This window comes from Dreissena polymorpha, chromosome 10 (assembly GCF_020536995.1).
Source record: "Dreissena polymorpha isolate Duluth1 chromosome 10, UMN_Dpol_1.0, whole genome shotgun sequence".
NCBI classification, from domain to species: domain Eukaryota; kingdom Metazoa; phylum Mollusca; class Bivalvia; order Myida; family Dreissenidae; genus Dreissena; species Dreissena polymorpha.
In genome coordinates, this window is record NC_068364.1 from 66,606,791 (window position 1) to 66,633,860 (window position 27,070).

At 33.3% G+C, this 27,070-nt stretch overlaps 1 protein-coding gene across 3 annotated transcripts in view; it reads left to right on the top strand.

The window, feature by feature from the left end:
• The window catches only part of LOC127847878 (uncharacterized), a 286,419-nt gene that overhangs the window by 16,586 nt on the left and 242,763 nt on the right, over positions 1-27,070 (top strand). Inside the window, exons 2-6 of one of the 3 annotated variants that reach the window (XM_052380098.1) lie at positions 13,216-13,890; positions 14,010-14,168; positions 14,402-14,465; positions 16,329-17,461; positions 17,880-24,511. In XM_052380098.1, coding sequence (XP_052236058.1) covers positions 13,411-13,890; positions 14,010-14,168; positions 14,402-14,465; positions 16,329-17,461; positions 17,880-17,924 — 1,881 coding nt within the window. In that variant the 5' untranslated portion in view covers positions 13,216-13,410 and the 3' untranslated portion in view covers positions 17,925-24,511. Of the gene's footprint in view, positions 1-13,215; positions 13,891-14,009; positions 14,169-14,401; positions 14,466-16,328; positions 25,540-27,070 lie in introns of those variants that run through there. The other 2 variants (XM_052380096.1, XM_052380097.1) reach the window with 2 other exon arrangements.

Genomic DNA, 27,070 nt, shown 5'->3' on the forward strand with positions numbered 1-27,070 from the left:
GAATTTTTTAAATTGTTAGTTTATATTTTTGGAAGGATGTGTACAGTTCATCTAAAAACCTATTGCTGTAGACGGATTAAAGTCAATTTGACCAGAAACAATCTTCTTGTACAAATCAATATGTTAGTCTCTTGATTCATTAAAATCATAATACTGTCTCAATTAACTAATTTCAATCTGAGCCTGACATAAGTTGACCAATACAACCAAGGTCAGCCAAAATACAATAAAAACAACCAAATCTCACGAGAATACCTTTGAGGAGACTTGTGTAGTTTTCATTGCATATTAGTTGGACCGCTTTTCAATACAATCGCTGATCAAAGTAACGATAGCAGGTTGTTCATACTCGCATGCATGCTTGCTGACAAAGGATAATGTAGTGTAAATGCAAAACATATCACCTGGGTCAATGTCTATCACTGGTAAAAATACACCAGAAGATTTTTTAGGAAAATCTCCCTTTCTCATCATTTGCTTTAAACCTGCTACTAACAGTGGTCAAGTAACGGTATTTGTGAACGAAACATAATCTTAGAACCAGTGTCAGTCACCTCTAATGTTGTCAAATCTGCGAATGTAACAGGTGGTTTTTTACCTTCTGGCTGTCTGTAAAAATAAACAATTTTCCGGCAGCAATAGGTTCCTCAGCTGAGACTGCGATCTGTTTGATAGGTGTATAACCAAAGTTTTTCCAGGGTAACGCATGCTATCAGACCCATACCATAAAAGGTATTATAACCATCAAGTGTTCTAAGACTATGATATACATAATCTGCTACACACTGTATATACATGTCCGTTAGGAAACTGTTTATATCTGTGTAATTAGCATTTGCAGCACTTGCTTCAAACTTCTGAGTAAGAAAAACAAAAGCAAAAACAATTCAAAATATCAATTACCGGTAGATACTTTTAAGCATAGTAATAGAGCAACTGAACACTTAGTTCTTAATGCAAAGGGCAAAGAACCGACCTTTGACGGGCTGCCTGCATTATTATAGCTTGTCCTATTGAACATACTTTTATGTAAAAATCCTTTGCGCTAAATAAATCTTGCAACAATTGAACAATTCTTTGTGGCATAAACTGTGTATTTATACCAAGAGATCAAATCACATCTGGATTTGGATACACTAAATAGTTTTGTCTGTATAAGCAGTCTTAAAATCATTACTGAAAAGCTTTGCTGCTGCTTTCAAAAGTTTCTTTTTGTTTCTTAATAAGGATCGTCATATCTCTTTGCACAACACAAATCATGAAGTATTAATGCTGCAGTAGTTTTCGATGTTTTGTTTGCCATTTGTCTCTGTCATAATCGCAGATTCTTCAAAATATTCGTCCAATCTATGTTCATGGTAGTGAGCTATATACGCTTTATCACCAAACATTTTCTTCATTTTGTCTGTAAAGTCATAAATAGTTATTTGTTTAGCCCCATTTCGATTTAAAAAGTCCACTGTTTTCATGCGCCTCCTGTATCAGCGTTTCTTGGTCTTCCTGAGGATGTCTTGCTTTATTCAGGTGTTCTTGTTCGAAGTAGACAGGAATTGCCTTACTGGTTCTGAAATTGATATTGCACATTTGACGGTACACGGCATCAGCAGCTGCTGCTGACAAGTCGTATACAATTTCTAAACGTGAACGAAAGTCAGCAGCACAATCATCTTTGTTTGTTTCACAGATGTCTTGAAATGTCCTCTGAAAGTCCAGAGTCCGAACAGCCAATACAGCATGGCCGCTTTTTTTCTTAAAACATTTTGCCGGCTAAACAAAACAAGCAGTGTTCTGCAAAAAATAAATGAATCAAGTTTGGATCTTGGTGCCCTACATTCAGATTGTTGGTTCGTTTGTTATTCATCCTGGGACATTATATTTTAATTACAATACAATTTTCTACATTCCACATGAACAAACTGACCGGGTTTGTCAAATATGGTATTACTTTGTGTGTTTTTTTATCGTTTATCGAACTGCACCATTTCTTTGTAAGCTTTGCAGCTTTTTGCATCGTCTATACAGATGTTGCAAATTATGCACAATTACTAGTTACTGGACATTCTGAAATGAGACAAAAAACCTGTATACATATAATACAAAAACTCTCAAACTTTTAATTATAATAATTTAGAGCCAGTTTTGTCAATTTTGTTCTAGCGAAAGTTAAATAACAAAGGATTTTATGGCAAGAATATGCTTCCGTAGTTTTTTGTTTTTCTCTCCACCGCTATAAATCGATTTTTCAATAGAGGAAAATAGCTTTATCAATCAAAAGCATAATATAATGACACGTGAAGATTAAATATGACACACAACACAAAAGGAATGATTGAAGCTTCTTTTTTGAAACGATACATTCTTTTTATTATTTTTTTAGATTGTCATCAATGTGAAAACTCGAAAACGCATTACATTTTTCATTTACGGACATTCTGCACCGTTAAACTCTGTATGCGCATAGATATAAATCATTTAATAAAATAAATTGATTTACTTACTTTTCTCATTCTTATTAGTCCATTTTATACAATTTCCCGGCTTTTAAGATACTATCGAAACCCACGGCGTATCGATCAAATGCAGACGATGCTATTTGTGTGTAGATCTACGGTAGTCGAGACGGTTCACAAAATATCTTTTAAAATTATTAAAATAGAATCATAAATTTTACAATTTTCCCCCACATGGATTTTTCTAGACTTTTACAAGATTAATATAATGCTTAAATCAACATATTTACGCACTCAAAAATTCTGTTGCAATAAGTTTGAGGTCAAAATATAGATTGACTGGACTATTTATACTTTGAAGTAGGGTTCGAGGAGTCATTGAGATGAGGATGCTAATACATGACCTGAGTTGTTTCCCATTGACAATAATTCAACATAAAATATGACATCAGTGAAATGTACTGTTTCTATGAATATAAAACAAACTTTAACGAATTGCAATAATTGTATCATTTTTTGGTGATCGCAGGATTCGAAAGAACGGCACAATATTAACAATATTGACAATTTCTGTTTGATTTGAGCAAATGTTCTGATAGTTACAAACTAATGTTTTGCATTTTCCAAAAATGCCATGATTCGTTTTTAACACGAGTTATATTTTATTATGTGCCATTATTACAAAATGGTTGCATTGTGCTGTCCCTTTAATCAAACAATGTGGTTACTGCCTAAGAAAATGTCAGAACTAGGTGTCAACTATTGAATCTTTACAAAATAAAAAAGCAATATGCTTTGTGTGTATCACGTGTTTTACTGTCAATCGACACCTATCAATGGTATGTTCTTAAGTGCCGTATTCCAGAGGCGTAACCTGTTGTTTTTTCATGTTTGTTTCTCTGTCTCGTTAAAAAAATAATTTTGGAATTGTATTCCATTGCGCATAGTCGGAATCACTACTGGCAATACTGAAAAGTTAATTAAAGCGAAACGATACCTTGAATGCTCCTTGTTGTTTTTTTCAATTTGCTTTGACTTTACGAACTTATAGCACGAATTGGAAGAAAACATACTTTTTGACGCGCCAGATTAATAAGCAAAAAAATGCTTATTAGTTTAAGCATGATTTCAAATCATTTGTCATTAGTCTTTATAAAATTATATCTATCGAAACGAAACGGATTCGTTTTTTAGCGAAACAATGTAATTATTTTACAGTTCCAGCTACTTTTAAGATTATCGCATACTTGTTAAACTGGATGGATGCATATAAATATAACATGCATTGCAAATTTTTGAATGTTATTTTACAAAATTAATAATCAATAAACAAAAGAAACGTGTTTGTAGCGATTATTTAATTATTGCTATTTCGGAAATTGTATTGCTAAAGAATGAGAGGTGTTTATCTATACCGACATTGAAGATTTGACACGCATTTAATTATCGTTCCGATGAGATTGTAACATTGACGTTCAGCATCACACTGTTGTACACGATTTTAAGACAGTAAGCAGATAAAACAGGTTCCCTCTCGCCCCTCGACACATTGTTGACTCATTGAAACAACAACACTTGATTAAATAAGATAATTCAGTCTGACCAACCAGTGACGAGCTGACTGTTCACGTTGTTATGTCATGTGATTGTTTTTTGTGGGGGGTTTATCACGTGATAAGGAGAAAATGCGCATTTGAATTGAAATCCGTGGCTGTGAAGGTCGAGTTAATCATATTAACATTATGAATGAAGGAAACATGAATGAATACAATAACTTATCTTAATTCGTTAGTAGTAACTTGTTAAAGTTTTATATTTCTTGTAGATGGTATAATTATATTCTTTTTATTCATGAATGTAGGTGGGTGTGTTTAAAACTATGTTTAGTGGTAACTCGTCTATTGATCTTGTTGTCTGGGTGATTAACACACGCGCGCGATACTTTTTGTTTTACTGTTATTTACGAAATGTTTTCATAGAGAACTTTATGTGACATTTCAGCACATAAGATTTCTGTTTACTGAGAGATATCAACGTTTACATGTGATAACGCACGAAAACCGGACCTTTCATGTAAGGTATTGACCGGTATTTAAGCGAAAATCGCGTGTGTACGTTTTATTATCAATATGTTCGTACTTTTGCACCGTTTAAGGTTTATTATAATTTTCAACGATTGTAATTTTAATCAAATCCACATGAGTTTGGTAATGACATTATTTTCACTTATTGCATCACGCTTCGGTGCAATCATATATTATATTATGCATAAATATCTTATTTAATAGGCATATATGTTGCCTACCTCAAACGGTTAAAACCATTACTTGAATCACCTTCCAGGAACGGCCATTTCAAAAAATTGCATGTTTTATAATGATTAAAGACATGGCTTACCTAACACTTCTTCAACAAATAGTGTTCATTTGTATTTTGTCTTGTGTTTGTGTTTTCTTATAAACCTTCATTTCATATGAGGAACCTATTCATGTTAAATTGAATTATTATTTCACTGAAAATTATTCTTTCTGATCTTCTTTAATTTGTTTTAGTATGTCATTTCAATCGAGTGTAAGCAAAAAAATAAACATATATATGCGGCGAAGCCTTTTATTAGCTTGATTAACCTTTCATCGCAGCAAACACAGCATGTCTGTTGACCGTGCAAACTAAATTTACCTAAGATGATGTGATTGAATGATACTTATCCATCCTTTACCCATTTTCCTTGTAACGTAAGCGTTATTTGTTTCTGGCAGCAGGGCAATGACCTGATACCGTCTAATTTTGCACATACGCTTCATCTCATGTGGAATGTAACACCCGTTTCAGAGCAATGTTTTACTAAAGCCTCTTAATTAACGTGATTTAGTAGAAAACATCTACGCTTTCCCTATCAAAATCTTACAAATATAAATCACAACAACTGTAAAAGTGTACAACTTACATTCGAGTACAATATGTAGATTTATCTAGAGAGTGCAGCAAAATAACTCGATTATTTAGTATAATGTTACCTTACTGTCGCGCGCAGTGACCCGAACAAGTAGTTTAATCCATTATGCAAACCAATTCAAACTCAAGTGTGTTTGTAAACGGAATTTTAAAGATATAAAACTGTTCCCTCCAAATAATTGTTTGCCATAATAAAAACATATGCTTATTTTTATCAATAGGCGTAACTGCTGTGCGACTTCGGGTAAACGAACTCCGTGTAATAGTCCACCACCCGAACCTGTCTATCGGTTATCCGATCTGATCCTCTGCTAGGTCTAAGTCTGTCAGCGAGGCGCCCGCCTTTACCTGTAACACAAGGTGACCTTTTGCATGAAAGATAAACAAACGGTTGCGCAGTTGCCATCTGATTACGCGTTTATATCAACGTGTACAAGACATGATTAGACGTAAATATTCAATATCAACTCTTAAATTACATGGCGCATATACATTCAATAGGCGTATGACAACTTATCCATTCGTGTATTTAATATTTGCTTGCGTATAACACTTCTATCCATGTATTCGGGTTAACACTTGTTATGTGATCGGCATGTATTCATATATATGTAAGACATATATTCCTTTATCCGGCGTGTATTATCAGAACAAGCACACGATCAGAATATTTAGGTTTATAAAGATTTGCCGATTTGAAGCTGTCACGAGCGGAAAATGGTGTCAATTTGTTTGCTTACATGACATTATTTTATTATTTAGTATGATCTGAGTTGGCAACTTCAACCATTTTCCTTTGTTTGTTTACAAGGTAAGGTCACTTTTTAATGATAGGGTCAATAAAGTAACGGGTAACAGTCGAATACAGTTATGTGTATTTAATTTACCTTAGTAAATAAACTCTTTACAGTGTAAATAGTTCATGTTATGCCAGAAAGGACATATTTTACGTATATTATGCGATTATTTGAATATTATTAAAACACTGTTACAAAAACATCAGCACAACTTAATAGGTTAAAACGGAGTTTATTGATTAAAATGCTTTTCACTTCACAACAGAAGATGACTTTCAACTAATTGCAGCCATAATATAAAATTTAATACTTTACAATAACTTCTTTTTGTTATACAGTTATCCATTCTATTAGAATGAATACACTTCTAGAAGGCTTTGTTATGAAGAATTTAAAAAAAAAATTAAAATTAGGTTAATTGTTGGGCGACCAAAAACGTAACTGGGGATTCACTATTCAAAAATATAACATTAATTATCGAAACAGGATAAAACTACTTATTTTATTTCATTAAGAAGGCTTTCTTGATTATGACAATGACCTTAGAATTGTAGAATTTACGTTAACAAATTGCGGTATATCTTGGGGATTTAGGTTCATTTATCAGCAAAATCTTGCAAACTTGTAAGCAAGCACCAAATGTTCCATGAATGTACCTTAATATGTGCTCTTTCCAAACAACCCGTAAGCCACCAAAAATAATAACATGGCGGCCATTTTTTTCAAAAATGGCGGCTGCATAATTGTGTATACCATTTTTATTGAAAATCAAGGTATTTGCACTCGGAGACTAATGAAAACAAACATTATTCAGGTTGCTTTGTTGTTAAGAATGTTTAAAAGATACAATTTATTCTTCTTCGACATTTAGATGTGAAATATTGCACATTTGTATCAAAATTGTCGCAATTTGCACAATAATTGTGAACCACATATGTACGTATATATCACAGTAAATTTATAATATAATGACAATACACACACACATGTATGGCGCACATAAACAGCTGTGTTAAAACATGGTGAATAAATAAGTATATATAGCATTTAAAAAGAAAACTATTTTACACCTAGGGGTGCGCTTATTATGGATTTATTAGTATCAATTGTTGGACAGTACCTTCCAAAAAATAAAAATACCACAATATAAACCACAATCATCACCTTTGTCATAAAGACTAGTTTGAACTTCAAGATTATTAATAATAGTTTATTGTAAATCTAGAGGTGCAACATCATTACTTGAAGACTTATATTTATTGACTCTAAGTTATGTGTGATCAATCTTGTTTACTGACTTTTAATTGAGTTTAAAATACTAGCAGGGTTATTCAGAACTTCTCTCCTTATAATGTATATAAACTTTCTTTATTCACATATATTGTTTAAGGATCGTTGGGTGTTTTACTATGGTATGATTAAACGTATGATCTTATTAAGACATTTACTGGCACTGTATTGTAATTGGTACTGTTTACATACGCCCTACAATCAATGCAGAGAATAAAAACCCATAGTCCGAAGATTGCTTTATATTGAATATGTAACTTGGCTGATAAAATGGCAATCTATATTGCAACTATCTTAGTTTTAGATAAATAAATGATGTAAACACTCGTCAATAGACTTTATAAAACCCCAAACACGAGTTGTTGACGTCCTAGCATTTAACCTGTATATGCATATCAGGTGATTTTACAACATGCGATCATTCATGTGACGAGGTGACCTAAACATAAGATAATTCAAATAGTATCTGTGTTATAGATATTTAATTTATAGAACGCGGGATAATAAAATCAAGGTGTCCTTTTCTATAACATGTGATATTCAGATAAAGGTTGCAAGCTATCAGCCAAGTCAGCATTTAATGTTGTGCATTGATATTCAATCGTTTCATTGATTTGCAGTATACAAATGACACGCTGACCCCAAAATATAAAACCTAGTGAAAAACTTCATAATAACGTTACGACTCAATTTTCATGAACTCGCAGTAAGGATTGTTACGTTACTTTTCAGACAAGATCTAGTATCGTGCTATTTGCGAAAACAAAACCATATTTTTCAAAACTAAGCATATTTTAATCAATAGATGCAAACAAGAGTTTATTTAAATTTATTGACCTTGGATGAAGTGTCCTCAAATGTGTCAATCGCATCTTGTGAGTGATAGGTGACACGCGTGATTCAATCATCACTGGATAATTCTAGGTAGCAATTAGCTGCTGATAACATCAGCTTGATATACAGAAAACATACCTATGAAAGTAGATTCATGTATTTCAATACATTTAAATAAACATGTGTTGTAACGTTTAGTTGTGTCTTAATAGACTGAAAGGAGGTATGATTCTTGAACTTCCGTGAAAATACTCTACATTAATATAATGTGTTTGTGATTTTGTAATATCTTCAATACCGTTTACGTAGTTATTCACAAACAAAAGGGAATAATAACTACAAATGAAAAAGTATACGTACTATGGTACAAGTAAACCTATTGTAAATACTTGTAATTTAAAGAAATTGAAGAGGTGTGATCACAAAGAAGTCACAGAGGGCAAAAGTACGTTGACTCTGGAAAAGTGGCATGCATAACTTAGTGACGAATCTTTAAAAACAGACATAATAATACACACACTGAGTATTGCTAGTGGGACTTTTCAACACAAAATATGTATAAAAACCGTTTTTTATTTCTTATACTTCTCATATGAAGGATACATATGTAACAGTATTCATTGGGTTGAATTATAAGATGTGTATTATTTTATTTTCGATCCCTGTGAGCACTGTTATCAATCTTTCACATATTCTCAATGACTTACTTTCACAATATTATTATACGGGACACTTGCAATATTCAAACTCTCAGCTATACGACACTCAGGGTCGGTAAACGAATGTACTCATAAAAGCTCCAATCATTCAAGAAGAACAAGGCAGAGTTAACAGGTATTTCAGAAAGAACTCCGCGGAAATCACCATACAAATCATATGCCAAATTACCGCAAGTTGTTCCACAATTATGAAACTAAGGCAATCGAAGGCGCATAACTGCATGTAACAATATATCATATTGGTCAGTTGCAAACATGCACTAATCTTTTTCTGAATGCATATGACAGCAAAACAGGAAACCGTTTCATCTATCACAACCACATACTTTGCAAGCTCATTACTCATTTTGAATTCGTATCAACACCGACATTCGCAAAGTTTTCTTATTAGAATTTCTAAACAAAAGAATTCGCGTTGGATATGCTATCGCTTTTATATAACGGGTTCAGCGTTGTAAATTGCGATTCAGTACAATCTGGAATCTGCACTTTATCAATAGTGTAAAAAGCGTTACATTAAAAACTTCTTCAATCATGAATATCGTACAAAGAAATTCTCTGCATCGCCCTATATTTTTTGCAAGACAAACATCCATTGATTAATATGTTCACACATGCACGCATGCAATTAATAATGTGACCTGCACGCATGCAATTAATAATGTGAACTTCATTTAACTTTACTTCAAAGACGAACGTGTCCTGAGACTGAAACAATGAGTGTGTAATGGGAAAATGCCAATAATCATACCATCAGTGTGTTTATTTACAAGTATGACCATCCTAGATACATCTTGTCTGTGTTCTGTATCAGTGTTGATTCCTAAAATTGAATGCCATTAACGAAGTCAAAAAATAAATTATATGATCGTTTATAATCCGATTTTGAATCCAATCAGTTCATGCTTTTGTTTAAAATCCTAAAATGGTGAGCTAAATGTTTGGATTCAACTCTAGTTTGGGTTTTTGTTAATGAAACTTTCATTTATATTTGCATTTACAATCGCTACAAATAATAAAATATACAACAATGCATTCAAGTTGATATCAGTCAGTAAGGTTTTGAATATCAAAATAAGATACGAAATTGTATTGTTCTTCATGTAACTAAGCTTTAATTTTAGAAAATGTTTAGAGGAATAAATATTCATAATTCGAAAGTTTGAAGTCATTTTTGTCACACAAACTGAGGCTGGCTGTTGCAATATATATATATATATATATATATATATATATATATATATATATATATATATATATATATATATTGCAAATTCAATTGGTCTGGATTGAAATGGGGAAAAGTGTCCGAAAATTTATATCCGAAATCATGACAAATTACGTTTAAATATATACCATTGATTTTGCCATAATAAATGTACAGGTTAAATTTCCCTTAGGCTTTTTTTAAACGGAACATTCGAGTTTTATCAATTGGTTTTATCATTTGCAATTTTATTGTTGTTTCGTATGCTGTTTTATCTGACTTTTGTCATCGTTGTCAATATTATTAATCTGTGTAAGTCAATAACGATGTTTTATATCGTTGTCGACTCGATAATACCTTACAAACATGCAATTAACCAAACAATTGTCTGTGCGTAGGTAGGCTACTGACAATAACAAAATTAAATAATTCGTGTACGTAAGGCCTATAGTTTGTTGTCGAATAACCCACGGCCGATAGTTAAGATGCGTAAGAATTTAATCACGAGTGCGAAGCACGAGTTATTTGAAACCACGCATCTGAACTTCCGGTCGTGGGTTATTTAACAACAACAATAAAGTACATGAATTATTTCGATTCTAACACGATTGTTACTAAAGATTTATACAATTTATATTAATACTAACACTCCGCTTTCTACCGACATGTACAAAGTAGCTCAGTCCTCGCATGATCCACAGTCGTCGCTGGAGGCGATTGAACGGTGTGATAATTTTTGTATAGTTATGTGTATCCTAAATGCACAGCTAGTTAACTTTGAATATTAATGAGATAAGGAAAATGAGAACAGACGATGTGTTAATAAGTTGAGGATAAGCTTAAATAGTGAAAAGTTAAAACGAAATAACGTTTAATTTTGGTGAACCAAACGTGTATCTGGTGGGTTGCAACCACAATCTACCAGAATATTGCTCAGGAAAACAGCTTAAACTTTTCTCTGAGAGCGAATGGCCATTGGTTCACGAATACTTGCACATAAACTGCACTAAGGGCGCACTTAAAATACCGCGGTGTTGATTTGTGAGGTTTATACTCACTAATATATCGAATTGATTGAAGCAAATATATATTCGAAACAAATCGGGATTTAAGCAATACATTATACATGTAGACGGGTTATGTTAAAGGAAATTGTGTTTGGAAAACGTTGTCGCGCGTTCTAGTGAATCAGTCTATGGCTTATTACTTTAAGACCGGAAAAAACCAAACATGAAGCATAAAATATGTAGGCACAAATATCTTTTTTTTAGCGAATAAAAACATATAATGTGAGAATAAATAGAACAATTCGCAGCACAATAAAGACTGTCTTCAATATTTTGCTTGCAGTATGCATATAATGTTATATAGTCGTTATTTTGCTTAAAAGTAAATAGCATCGCGAAAATAGATGACGTGGGTACAACAGTTTCGAGTTGTATAGGTATGTCAAAAACTGATACTTATATACTTTTGACCTTGCTAGTACTTTATATGGTAGCATACTTCTGCATAGGACAACTATCATTTTCTAGTAAATTCGAAAACTTGTTAAGAAAACAAAGGAAACTCGAGAACAATATAGAATCTAGACTTTTTTCGCGAGTAAATTATATTGCAATAACGATCAAACGTAAAGGGGGATAAATTAATGAAGTTTAACTGTTTTTTGCAAAATGTACGGATGTCACAAACAATTTTAAAACTTATTTTCGTTGGAGGGATTTAGAAAAAAAAATGCAAACATTTTTGGAATTTTTTATGAGTTTGAAACTCGGGAACAATAAAGGCTTATTTCGTGATAAAATTATATTGCAATAACAATCAAAGGTAAAGGGGGATAACTTCACGAAGTTTTACTGGTTTTGTAAAATGTACGGATGTCGCAAACAATTTTAAAACTTCAGGATTTTTGTTGAAGAGATTTAGAAAAAAAGTTATTTTGCCAAATTTTTGGAATTTTTATGAGTTTGAACTTTTTTTAAGTACATTTTTTTCTATTTCATTATCGTCTACAGGATGAGGTCATAATCCGAAATTTTCAACTAAATAATAAGACGTATGTGAATTAAAAAAAAGATTCTTTCGCCTAATGTTCTGTATACACTAAAACAAATTCTAACACGGCACGTGCCAAATTTCATCTAAACAAGAAGAAAATCGTCTATGGGTTATTATGCAATAATTATAGGCGGAGCTTATACACTGAAAGCACGCACTGTTACTAGACAAAACATGACGATGCATTTCCACCAGCGTAATAATCCGGTATTTTATGAATGAAAGTCACGTCTGATCGAAAGAACAGCCGAACGTTATTTTTATGGGTGAAACTTCACATAAAATAGTTCACAAGACAAATAAGAAACATTGTATAAATATTTAGTAAAAACCGTATTAGAATCGAAATAATTCGTGTACGTTATAGTTTGTTGTCGAATAACCCACGGTCGGAAGTTTAGATGCGTATGGATAAAATCACGAGTGCGAAGTGGGTTATTCGACAACAAACTATAACGTACACGAATTATTTCTTAAATAAAATTTGTAATGAACTTCTTTTTATTATTAATCAAAAGTATCTGGTTCTCTACAGCAGGAGTTTGCCTACAAAACTTGGTATCAAAGGATCTTTACATGGCGTGTGTACTTTAATTTAATATTTTTTCTCGCCCAAAATGTAACATTTTGATAATTTCATAGTATTTTCAATCGCTGCACGTAAAATAATCTTCCTTATGTTTTCCTCAAAGTAAGGCCAGTTTTGGCCAGACCTATGAATCTTCATTTTAAGCCAATCGTGATAAGTCGCTCACTCTTCTTAAAATGTATCATCACGTTTCGATGTGTCGCTGTTAGATTTTACACCGATTGCGGTTTATTATGTGTTTCTATTTATACATGCTTCAAATTTGAAAAATGTTACAATGGTATTGCAATAGTTGTGTTCTTTTTATTTGCAGACAATACAGACAAACATGCGAGAAGTGCATAAGTAATCTTCAAGTCAGCCCAATATTTGAAATGTGTACGTAACCTAGCATAGTTATGAATATCTGTACTACTGTATAAATATTGTGCAAAGATTGGATGTCAAATATGTTGTTACTGTTCAAGTTCTCGTTACTGTAACGCTGGCGTAAAAAATAATATTGACAATGGAAAAAAGGTTTGAGGCGAAAGAGGCCCAAAACTGGCTTAAATGTATGATTGCAACATATACGACCAGGGACGTAATTGCACAATTAGCCGAACTCGGATTTAAAGCATTTTACACGGATATACGACAGGATTTGCTTGCAAAACACGGTATACTTAAAACAACTACGTGTAGTTCGTGTATTGATCCCTCCAAACAGTGTCGGCTGTGTTCAGAAATATGTCATCGCATTTGGGACTACCATCGTTTTAAACGAACACATTTGAAAGGCCCATCATGGAGCAATACGGACATGACAATATGGTGCAGTGATTCATGGGAATTAGCGAAATGTTACATGCCTCCCACGGGTTACAAGGATAAACCAAGTGCTCACAAAACAGATTTCAACGGGATAATTGGTGCTTTAATCAACTGTACCTGGATGCAGAATTACTTTACAGATGATCTTAGCCAGAATACTAATATCTGCGTGAAGGTATTTGGTAATTTACTCAGCCTTTATTTATCAGTAATTGACGTACGAAATGAGTTTCGTATGCTATGTTACAAGTGCATATCTTTGTGATATTATTTCCTTACCTCTTAATTTGACAGGCGCGAGAAGAAGTTAACGCACTACGGCACATACATGACACAAACATAGATGAAGCGGAAATGATCAGCCTCTTCGATTGTCTTTTCAATCTTCTAAATGATCCTTCATACCTGAACAGCTTTAAACCAGCAGTTGAAGCAAGAACATACCTTACTAAGGTAATGTTCCTTACTCCTCAAATAACATTGAAGAACCAAGAACATATCAATATCATGGTTTGTTAATGTAGATAGTTAAAATACGAACCATTTAGGGAGACATATGCTAGTTGACTAGTATTATTTACTTATTACTTTTATATGGAAATCTGTAAACATGCTAAAAAGTCTAATTGCTTGTTTTCTTTCCAAACGGGGGATGTATTTGTATCGTCAATTATGTTATGTTTCAGCTTCAGAACGATAAACTGCTATTGTCCGACACGTTGACAAAATGCTACGAAGACCTCAAGGAAGGTGAGAATACATTATAACATGTTTTTAGAACGAAAAGGTCTTATATGGTACCTGTTTTATGATCTGACAGTGCGGCGGATAATTCAGTACTTAGTATCAACATATCTTATTGCATGCAATGCAGGACAGGTGGTTATCTGGATCAAATGTCAGAAATGTAAGCTACTAAACGAAACAAAACAACAACTGGTCCCAATGTTAATGCACAAAATTTTGATATGTAATGAAATCAAGAACATTTTTCTGTTTCAGTCTTTTATTCTATAAAAAAACAAATCATTCTAAAATGTTTTATCTTGCTTCTGTGGTTAAAGATGTGATCGAATAATATACAACCTACTACTTGTAACTCAAAACGGTGTTTTTATCTTTGTATAATAAGTTTTCTCGGCTTTATCTAATTGAACGAATACATTTGTTTGTGTAACACCCAATAAAAAGAAAGGAACATATAGTTAATTAAGATGTAAACTTGTCAAACTGGTGTCATCTCCAATTTCCTTCTTGCATTCACATTTGTTTATAAATAATTTGAAAATCGTGGAGTATTTGTATGCTCCTCCGTCCAAGGTCATATTGTATAATTGTCTACTATTTGTGTGAATACATGGTTTACTTATGGTTTCCGCAAGACATATAAATCCTTTACTAAACTATGTTAACATGTTAACATGTATTTAAGAGTTAATATCCGAGAAAATGTATTTAATTGTTGTTGTTTTTTTAAGTATGCTATTGCCTGTTTTTTTTAAGTATATTTAAAGGAATTCGTGCCAATGTTGTTTACGTATGCTATGCAATACAGTAATATTAGTTAACTTAGCACTAACACAATAATGTAAATTAATGCATATAAATAAGGTTTAGCTCAACTACTCAAATAATAGTCATAACCTGAAAAAGCCTTTAAGCTGAATTATGTCCCTTTTTTCTTTAGTACATGGAGAGGACATGTTAAAGTTTGCCTTCAGGTTGATCAAGTTCATATTCACATAGTGTTTCCATACCACCGGTATAACCCTGTGTAGTAACTACATATATTCAATTGAATCTTGACATGTTTCTTTGTGACACGTCGTTACTGACCAATTGCCATGACTCAGACCTGTTATTAAGCATATTTCTATCCTCTTTGTAAGTATATATTAGGGTATAACTTGTCGTCCCAGACTCTACTACATATATAAAAATAACACTTTACATAGGTGTTCACTTATGATGTTTAGGATCATGCAAGTCGCGATTCGTTTAAATTGATCAACATAGGTATTTTTAATATATTTTTTTATTATTTTTTCGGTAGGATTCTTCATAATCTTAAATGTTTTGGAAGAGTTCCTACAATCCATATTTGAACACAATTGAATTTGAACAATTTAGCTCTTGAGATCTTACACAGCGTTGCGTGATATGTAGAATATTTTACCGCATCAATGAAGTATAAGTCATACATGCGAAAGACGACGTACGGTACCTCATTTGATAAAAGGGCTATAGGTCCTATATTACAGGACTGCCAGTTTGTTCAAAAAGTTCAGTGAATAAATTAACTTCAAACACGAAAACGCAACTGGGAGGAAATATAAAGCTTAAAACCTATTGATTGTTGTTTGGATTATTTATTTATTTTTAAATTCTAATATTCTATAAGCATGCACATGTTTTACCTATTTACCCATACGGGTAAATTGCTGGCATTATCAATGTAACATTCTCCTTGTAACCCGTCCCCACATATAAATCAACACAAAAAAAGCATTTTAACATGTATGTAAAACAAGTTATACTTGAACAATGAGTATTGTAACATACAGATTGGACTGTTTAATACGTTCGCTAAAAGCTACAATTATTTTTTTCCAGAGTTTCGCGGAGATTTAATACGATTCTATACAACGACGAAAAGTACTGTGTCTGTTTCACCACTACGTCAGGGTCATGACAAACCTATCTGGGATATCTTTGTGTCACCGAAATTAAGCCACATAAAACAACAAAAAGATGGTTCTCGAAAGAAAACGGAAAACGCAATAAAACAATACAGAAACATATTTTTTAAAGATGAAAAGCTGTGTAGTCATGTGTTTATTCAAGGAGAGCCCGGTATAGGGAAAACAACGTTCCTTACTAAACTTGCTCTTGATTGGTGTGATGCAGATTCTGAACACAATTCTATTCACAAGGCTTCATTTAGTGATATCGACACACTGAATGGGTTCAAGTTTATCTTTCACATATCACTGAAAGATGCACACGTCCAACGTGAGGTGGTAGAGATGATTAAAACACAAATTATCGACACCATTTACACTGGTGATAAACGCGAAGTTGTCTTTCAGCTTGTACACAAAATCCTTGCACGGGAGACTTGCCTCGTATCTATGGATGGATTGAACGAGTGGGTTGATCCTTCTCATAAATATGTTTCACCGTTAATGGCAAGCTGTTTTACAAAGTGCGTTTCATTAGTTACTACACGACCATGGAAAATGGCGGATGAGCGAATCAAGGATTCTGAGATTGAAAGACTTATCGAAATTGAAGGGATAACTGATCCAAGGGAGCTAACGGAGAACATACTCATCAGTTTTAACACTGTCAATCAAAAGTCACAGACTGAGTTCATGGAATACGTAAATGAACGTCAATTGTTACAGTTTCTTATTTCACCATGGTTGCAGACAATGTTAATAAGCTTGTGGATGAACAATAGCGAGTTTAACGGTTCATTGTGTGAATTAAATTGTATTCTACTTGACCTTAGTTTTAAAAAAGGGAATGCAAAAGAAGGATATTTCAGAAAAGGAACTTGCTGTCCGTGCTTATCGAACACAAGCTTTATTGAACCGCATTGTGAGATTTTAGACGCGCTTGCAAATGCTGCATTTCATTTCACGTTTTCTTCACAAAAATCCCTAGTGTTTTCCAAACGGGAATTACTGGATTTTATGTCCAAAGAGCAACTTCAATTCTGCCTCGATGCTGGCCTGTTGACGGTAATGTTTAAGTCAGAATTGTTGTTAAATAGTCCACGAATGTCATTTGTACATGAGACGGTCCAGGAATTCCTAGCTGCATATTATATAGCTATTTCACAGACGGATGCTTTAGAAAATTTACTTAGCAAACATAAATTTAATGTGTTAGAAATGAGCCAGATAATTATATATATGTGCGGGCTTGCTTGTAAGATAGCTAATGAACTAATAAACCGTCTGACTGACGGCGACTTCTTCAATGACATCAACCTTGCACTAAGAGGGTATTTACGACATTTTCATATTGATAAATTAGCGGCATTTAAAACAGATTATAAATCAATAGAAAACATTGGAAAATTTTCATATGATGAGAGGGACTTCGATTCGCGTATGTTAGCTGTATCATTCTTATTCCAGCGCATTATGATTACAGGTTTCATCGAGGCTAAAGCCAGCGGTCAGAAGGATATTTGTTTGAAGTGCAGGGACTTTATGTTCAATGAATATCTCAACGAGTCAGAATCAAACGCATTACGTGCACTGTTAATGTACAACACATCCAATGTCAGGACACTTATTTTAGAAAGTAATATATTGCAAATAAGCGAAATACTGATCGTCCTTCAACAGTCAAGGGATTGTCTTGAACGTGTTAAGGCCAGAGTTACTCCGGAAATATATAAGGCATTTTATAATTTAAACCTGAAAGAGCTGCATTTTATCGGAAGAATCAACGTATCTTTAATAGCTGATGTGCTTACCTCCCTGTCTAACTTAAAGTATTTATACATAGAAGATTCAACTTTTCACGAAGAAATCACTATCTCTGCCACTTTAAGTAGGTTAGACTTGACGAAAATTACCTTTACTGTCGAGTTTCTTCGAAGATTACTAAAACAATTATCTTTATTGAAACACGATTTTTTTTTAGAAATGTGCGATGTGAATGTCACCGATTTCAATAAACACATTCTTCAATCAGAACTATTACCTATTGACATGTCAAATATCTTCATACACGTGAAGCAGGGTAACGATGACCTATATGGTTTGCTGAGTTGTTCACCTATTGTGTACATGTGGCTTATGACGTCTGACGATGCTGCATTAGCATCAGATATTTTACCCACATTCAGTAAATTAAAAAAGCTTGTATTATGCGGGACCTTTATAGGTCGATGTGATCTCCAGATGCCTTCATCATTGAACTGTATCCGTCTTGTGAGAGGTGAATGCACATCTGAGTGGCTGTGCAGCTTGTTGATCAAGCTTTGTGCATTAGATCATCATATAAAGTGTGAGCTGTGGAACTTTGTAGAACAATCGCGTGGAGAAGATTGCGACGCTGATTCAAATAAACATGGTTCTGACCTGCGTTCTAAACTATTGGCATGTGATATGTCTAATATTGAGATAGTAGCAGTCAGTGGCAGCAAGGAACTATTTGAAATATTTCGTGACACAAGTATAGGGATCCTAGACTTGAGAACTGCTGATTGTGTTTCACTTGCATCAGAAATTCTGCCAACACTCAGTAAATTAAAAACTCTTCTATTATGTGGGATCTTTGTGAGCCAATGTGATCTTCAGCTGCCAGCATCGTTAGACTGTATCCGTCTTGTGAGAGGTGAATGCACATCTGAGTGGCTGTGCAGCTTGTTGATCAAGCTTTGTGCATTAGATCATCATATAAAGTGTGAGCTGTGGAACTTTGTAGTACAATCGCGTGGAGAAGATTGCGACGCTGATTCAAATAAACATGGTTCTGACCTGCGATCTAAACTATTGGCATGTGATATGTCTAATATTGAGATAGTAGTAGTCAGTGGCAGCAAGGAACTATTTGAAATATTTCGTGACACAAGTATAGGGATCCATCTGCCTTTATTGCATTCGAATCATTACTGATCAGATGTGCTGCACCGGCGGCGTATATTCTGAAATTATGATATTTGAATATACTAGTTGCGGCCAAACTGTGCAGTTCTTTTACATAGATGCATACTTATTTTTCCATAACACAGGTAAATAAAAATCATTCAATAATTGTATTGTTTTAAAATGTAAATATAATTCGTTCATACTTTTGCACTTAAAATATAGTACCCTCCCAGTTTACATATGTCTTCAATTTTATGTTCAATACAAACTCATTCAAAATTTAAACGTTTCTGTACAGTAAAAAAAAAACTGCATTGTTTCTTACGTTGTCGTTGTATTTGTTTTTGCACACATACATACTAGTAATGTTGTTCTTAACAGTTTTGTGCAAAATATTATTTACTTTCATGTATTTTATGTATATGTTTTGCATGACACATTGTATCGATCTATATTCAAATGTGTCAGTTTTCCTTCACAAGGATCGGGCACAAGGATCAATTCATGCAAGAAATTGGAATCGTACATTTCACTTTATCAATAACAAGCATTGTATGTAATGAATATTATCTGAAACCAAAATTTATTACAAAACTCTGTAGCTATGATGTTCTTATGTTGTTTTTTTAAAGCATTAATGCCGAAAGGATGCATCGAGTGACATATAATTCAATGACTGTAAATTCAAGTTAATTGAATTGTATATACGGGTGCATTTTGCTTTATTTATTTTAAAATTTGTTTTGGTACTTGTGCACATTAATTGTGGCAATGAGAACATGTTTGTTGTCATTTATTTACATTAATATCATAGTAGGCGGGATGGCAGTAAACAAACATGAAAATATCCAAAAACATTTCCGGTGAAATATAGTAGGCATATCAAAATATGTTCCTGCTGAAAAAAATGTTTATTTTTGAATCAATATTGTAACATTATTTAAGTTGCACATGTGTCATTGAAGATTAAGCCATTTTCGGTGCGGTTAAATTATTGATCAACACATCGCTATTATCTTTAAACATAATTGCAATAAATGTATATTCTGAAAAATATATATCGTAGTTCTCATAAGGTTATTAAATACATGTAGTCAAATGCATTGAACAGCTTAAGAAATCGTTTTCGGATAGCTAGTAAAATGCTATGCATATTCGGTGTATGTATTCTTTTTTTTTAATTTTGTTATTTATTGTTGTAGTGAATAGATGTTATCAATGTATTTCATAGAGATTTATTAATAATTGTAGAAACAAAAATGAGCTCGTTTTGCTTATTTAGTAATAGCAACATGAAATGCATTTCTAAATAACACTTTTCAAATAAGTATATTTGTACATGCATTTGTTTGTTGACGCTATGTAATTGTATATGATATTTGATACTCAGACACTATGTACACTTCAACACCGTTATTTCGAAGTCGTCGGGACTGTTAAAAAAACTTCGGATTAACGATAATTCGAAATAAACATTTGACAGACGACTTCTTTGATTCTGTAATAATAAAACGTTGTGGAATTCGCATGGTTCGGTTACAAGCTACTATTAATAATTGTTTTACTTAAAAACGTAAACTAGTCAGATGGCAATAGATTTCTACGAAGGAATAAAACGATTCTTGTTCTTCTTTTTATGTTTTCTCTAAGTTCAGAACATATTAAATATAATGAATATGCACTTATTATCAGAACATATAAAATATAACGAATAGCACACATTATCAGACCATATTAAATATAACGAATAGCACAAATTGTCATACATGTAAATACAGATGAATACATTTTCGGAAATGTATTAACATTTTTTTGAAAAAATGACGCGATGTCTATCTGAAGACTGGACTTAGCAGCACTAAACTGGACGCGTGTAACATATTTCTCCAATGTGTCAAGGACATTAAAGCACTCACTTCAGCTCGTGTTTGCTCGCAAAAGGCAGAGTTTATATAAGATGAATTTCATTGGACCACATTTACTCAGACCAAACGTGACACGTTTATTTGTTACTAAAGAATGCTTAACTACATAAACAGTAATTATCGGCTTTTGACGACATTATAAAATTAACGTCTACGCGCAGACGACAAAGGAGTAATTATCAACTTTTGACGCGCCACGCCCAGACGACAAAGGTGTGAAATTTTGCTTAGCGTTTTGCAGCTTTGACTTCGGATTAAAGATTGATGATTAGGTGCGAATTATATTGTCGGGACCGACAGAATCACTTCGAATTAACGATTTTTTCGGTTTAACGAAGTTCGGATTAACAATGAAATTTTACATTAAACAAAGAAGAACCAAATTCGGGACCGAAAAAATACTTCGAAATAACGGTGACTTCGGATTATCGGTGTTCGAAATAACGGTGTTGAATTGATACTGAACATCTTTTATGACAATACGGTCAATCTCAACTATGCATGGCGCCATTACCAACCCTGGGACGCCCCGCCCACATAGGCCACGCCCACCCAAAATTGCCTTTAACTATAAGTTCTTCATTTCTACCATTTCTACATCGATTTACTCGAACATCTGTTATGACAATACAGTCAATCTCAACTATGTAAGGCCCCATTACCAACCCTGGGGCGCCCCGCCAATAATAGGCCACACCCATCCAAAATTGCCTTTAACTATAATTTCTTCATTTCTACACCGATTCACTTCTAATTGATACTGAACTTCTCTTATGACAATACGGTCAATATCAACTATGTATGGCCCCATTTCCAACCCTGGGGCACCCCGCCCATAATAGGCCAAACCCACATAGACCACGCCCACCCAAAATTGCCTTTTACTATAATTTCTTCATTTCTACACCGATTCACTTCAAATTGATACTGAACCTCTCTTATAACAATACAGTTAATCTCATCTATGCATGGTCCCATTACCAACCCTGGGAAGCCCCGCCCACATAGGCCACGCCCACCCAAAATTGCCTCTTACTATAATATCTTCATTTCTTCACCGATTCACTTCAAATTGATACTAAACCTATTTATGACAATACATTCAATCTCAACTATGCATGGCGCCATTACCAACTCTGGGGCGCCCCGCCCACATAGGCCACGCCCACCCAAAATTGCCTTTTACTATAATTTCTTCATTTCTACACCGATTTACTTCAAATTGATTCTGAACATCTCTTATGACAATAAGGTCAATCTCAACTATGTATGGCCCCTTTACCAACCCTGGGGCGCCCCGTCCATAATAGGCCACACCCACCCAAAATTGTCCTTTACTATAATTCTTTATTTCTTCACCGATTCACTTCTATTTGATACTGAACTTCTCTTATGACAATACGGTCAATCTCAACTATGCATGGACCCATTACCAACCATGGGGCGCCCCTGGGTCAAACATGCGGCGTGGGGATACGCGTCGGCCTCTGCCGCGCCATTTCTAGTTTATAATGTTGTGATGTTTACTATGTTTGTCCTAGAAATTAATCAGACCTTAACTGATTTATCATTTGTTTTGCCGCGAAAAACTTATCACGACTTTTTATATTACTGTTTTCGAACAGTTTATTTTAATCTACCATAATAAAACTACCAAAAGATAGTGCTACTCAAAACGATAGTGCTACTCAAAAAGATAGTGCTACTCAAAAAGATAGTGCTACTCAAAAAGATAGTACTACTCAAAAAGATAGTGCTACTCAAAAAGATGGTGCTACTCAAAAAGATAGTGCTACTCAAAAAGATAGTGCTTCTAAAAAAGATAGTGCTACTAAAAAGATACTTATTTTGTGCGTGGAGTGATTGTAACATGATTTGGTGAATCATAGTGTTGTTATTTTAAACATATTACTATTTTCGACAAGTGAACTTTTTGTCTTAATAATTTGACAAGTACAATCTTACCGTCGGTAAATGAATACGGAATTTACGAAATGTTTTATTGTTAGTATTGGTAAACATTTAGTTAACCTTGCTCGTGAACTAAATGAATAGCATTTGTATAACTATGTATACTGTAATGCGACCGATATGTGTGATTCTATAATTTAAGTTATTGTTTAATGTGTCTACTGTTGGTACTTATTTTATCGTCATGTGCCTCCGTAACATTCTTCCATGTGCCTGTCTATAATATATATTTTCGTAAACTCTGCCCCCATTACTCAAAATGCATAAATGATATTTTGATTCAAACTCATGGCTTAGGAGAAGAGACACTATATAGAATTGGAACTTTGTTATATTTTTATAATAATGGGTTATAAAACTAGACATTATTTTCCAAAGATTTAATAATATATGTGTCACAAATACATGTAAGTGCCATAATCATGTTACAGTGTGTATTTGAAATAATCTATTTCAAAAGACAATTGTTACGTATATTTGTTTGTAATTTTGTGTGTAAAGAATGAGATCATATGCAAACAAATGAACGGAAAAATGAGTGCCATTGAACTATACGATAACGTTGGTGCAATTTACATGCGATCTAAACTATTTGCATGTGACTTGACTAATATCAATATATTTGTTATGAATGGCAGCAACGAACTGTTTGAAATATTTCGTTTCACAAGTATAGGAATCTCGGACCTCATAACGGCTGATTGTGTTTCACTAACATCAAGAAATTCTGCCCGCACTCAGTAAATTAGAAAAGATCCTATTATTTTGTTTTCTAAATTAAAAAAACATTTATTGTAAATGTGCATGCATTTTTGTTAACCCCATATATTTTTTTCTATTATAATAGAAAATCTTGCTTTAACACTATGTATTTCGCGCACTCTTGATTTAAACTCTACGCATTTCAACCTCTGGTCGTAGAAATTAACAAGGTCTGGGAAGACTCTACTTATGTTTACATGTATACCGTCGCGAAAAACGTATCATGTTTTTGTATTACGGTTTCCAAACATTTCATTTGCAATTGATCATAATTAAACTAAAATACGCATTGGCAATTCAAAACGGCATTTCTTTTTTGCGTGATATAATTTAGTGCGATTTGATGAATCGTTGTTTTGTTAAACATGTGATTTTTTAAGGCAATCGAACTTTTTTCTTACAAACTTGACAAGTTTAAACATTTAATTTGGTTTATGAATAATACATTGTACGAACTATTTTCATGTAACTTTTAAAAGCAGTAAGTTTAATGGTACAGTTGTAGTGAACTTAATGTATAGCATAGGTTTATAACAACGTAATGTATACTATTAAGCGATATGTGTTTGTTTTCCCATACATAGTTAATTTTAGTCTTTGTTTTACGTCTATTTTTACGTGTTATTTGTATATCGTCCTGTATGTCCATTACGTTATTTCATGAGTTCGTCTATTAAGAAGCATGTTCGTTAACTTCAGCCATGGCACTAAATGCTTACATGCAATAAAAATGAAAACTAGTGGCGTAAAAGAACAAACATCGTAAAGTTTTGAGTTTTCTTTATGTGTTTGTACTTCATAGCATTAAACAAATATGACATGTATATTCTAAAGTATTAATAACATATGCGTTAGAATTAACATTTAAAAAGGTGTATTCACTTTTGTTTGTTCGAAATTGTATTGAATTTCGATAGAGTTAAAATATGTTTTCTTGAGAATACATGTACATGTATATAATAATTGTTGCTGTTTTATTGATGTTAATAATATATATCATTTGTTTCTATAATGTATAGAGTGGACGGTATGTTTTACTCCTCTAAATATAGAAAATGTAGAATATATCATACACGTGTAATTTGAATATACATAGTCATTGAATCACGAAATTGTGTAACTTCTCCAGAATATGTTTAAAATATTAATGTTAAAATATCGAAATAATTGTGTAACTTGATCATTGCGAATTTATGTATTGATTAGTTTCTGATAACCACAGTGTTTTTGTTTTAAAATGCTGTTATTATTGAATGCAAGTATGCAGCGTGAAAATAATACACGTCATGGTTATAATTCGTGTAATATTGACGGACTGTTTTCTCATAAAATTCACAAATTTCAATTTGGCTAGCGTAAAAAATGCCTTGCACCTGCATTTTTAAGTTATGATGTACGGGATGAATATTTCAATTCCATGCATTATTACAGCATCACAGAAACCTTAGACAAAATGCCCACCTAGTTTGTAATATACTAGTACGTATCATTTTTTCTATAATTATATAATGATGTATTTGTTCTATACGTGAAATAAATACGTTTATGTTTAAACGTTTTCTTTATTTGTTGTATGCTACAGTAGGTGAAATCGACTTTTACAAACATGCGACGGGCAGATAAATTTCCAATGAAAATGTGTGTATAATTGACCGTGCTCTGTAAAAGGGGGTTTTAATGTATGTGCGCAAAGTGTCGTCCCAGATAAGTCCGTTAAGGCTAATTAGGGACGACACTTACCGCCTAAACTAGATTTTTGCTAAAGAGAGACTTTCTTTGAACGAAAAATATCATAAACGCGGAAAGTGTCGTCCCTGATGAGCATGTGTTAATTGCACAGGCTAATCGGGGACGACATTTTACGCAAATGCATTAAACCCCCTTTTCGCAGAGCACGGCTTTATTATGTATCAGTATTTATACTTATTTTCCGCTTTTATTTTCGCCGTTCTAACCGTGGTTAAGGCTTATCAACGCGTTCATTTTATCTCATAAGTCATGGATAGACGTAGATGATATATGCAATTCCTGACAGATGCAATACTACAATACAAAAATAATGTACGAATGACGCATACTATTATAAGATAAACTCATGACCTACACTACGTCTAGCGCGATTTCTGCCATCCACAACGCATCACCGTGATTCAGCCCAGAGTGGACAATTACTATCTCACCACGATACACCGTTGAACACGGTGATTTTGCCGTGGCGAATTGCGGTGTCAGTCTCGGTGTTATCGGGAAATTGATTTCACGGACCACCACGGTCTAGGTGGTTCGCGGTGAAATACATGTGCAATAACAACATTATACAAATGTACGGTCTGCAATATCGAAATGTACATGTTCATTTACTTTGCAGATCGTATAATGTTGTTTTTAACTTGGTATGTACATTACATGCACTTCATAACAAAATCACCGAATGTTCAACTCTTTTCTCTCGTGTTTGCCCTCTTTACAGAATCATTGACATGTCTTACATCGAGCGTGAGTATAGTTTGCGTGTCATGCTTCAAGTTTTGTTTCAATTGTTTCTGCATGAAGTTTCCCTTGTTGTTCTTAATTAAAGATTTGTTTTTTGTTAACCTTTCGAAACCCTTGCTCGTTTTTGTACATATATAGCTCGCCAACAATTACATACAAACATGTTACATGTACATGTAATTTGATATCAGACTATTTTTACGATTTCCTGTTTCTTTTGTTACATGTATTGGATCGAATAAATGTACATGTACAAATTGATTCGAGACATCCGCAGTAAGTATTAAATTCCGCGATATATTAATATCATATTCATGCGAAAAGATCAGTTGTTATGTTGGTGAGTGACTATTTGTATACCTGTTCTTTGTTCAATAACAAGTCTATTTTGAAACATACACTGTATGTAAAATAACGTAAAAAAAGAAATCGTAATATTATGGTAAAAATTGATTTACTTATTGTGTTACAATAATGCTGTGCATTGAGTAAATACAATGTATATCAAATTTATCAAGTATCGATAAAAAGTAATGTTAAGAAATCGCGTTGAATTTGACGAGTCATAATTTCACATTTAGCTTTTTTTAAA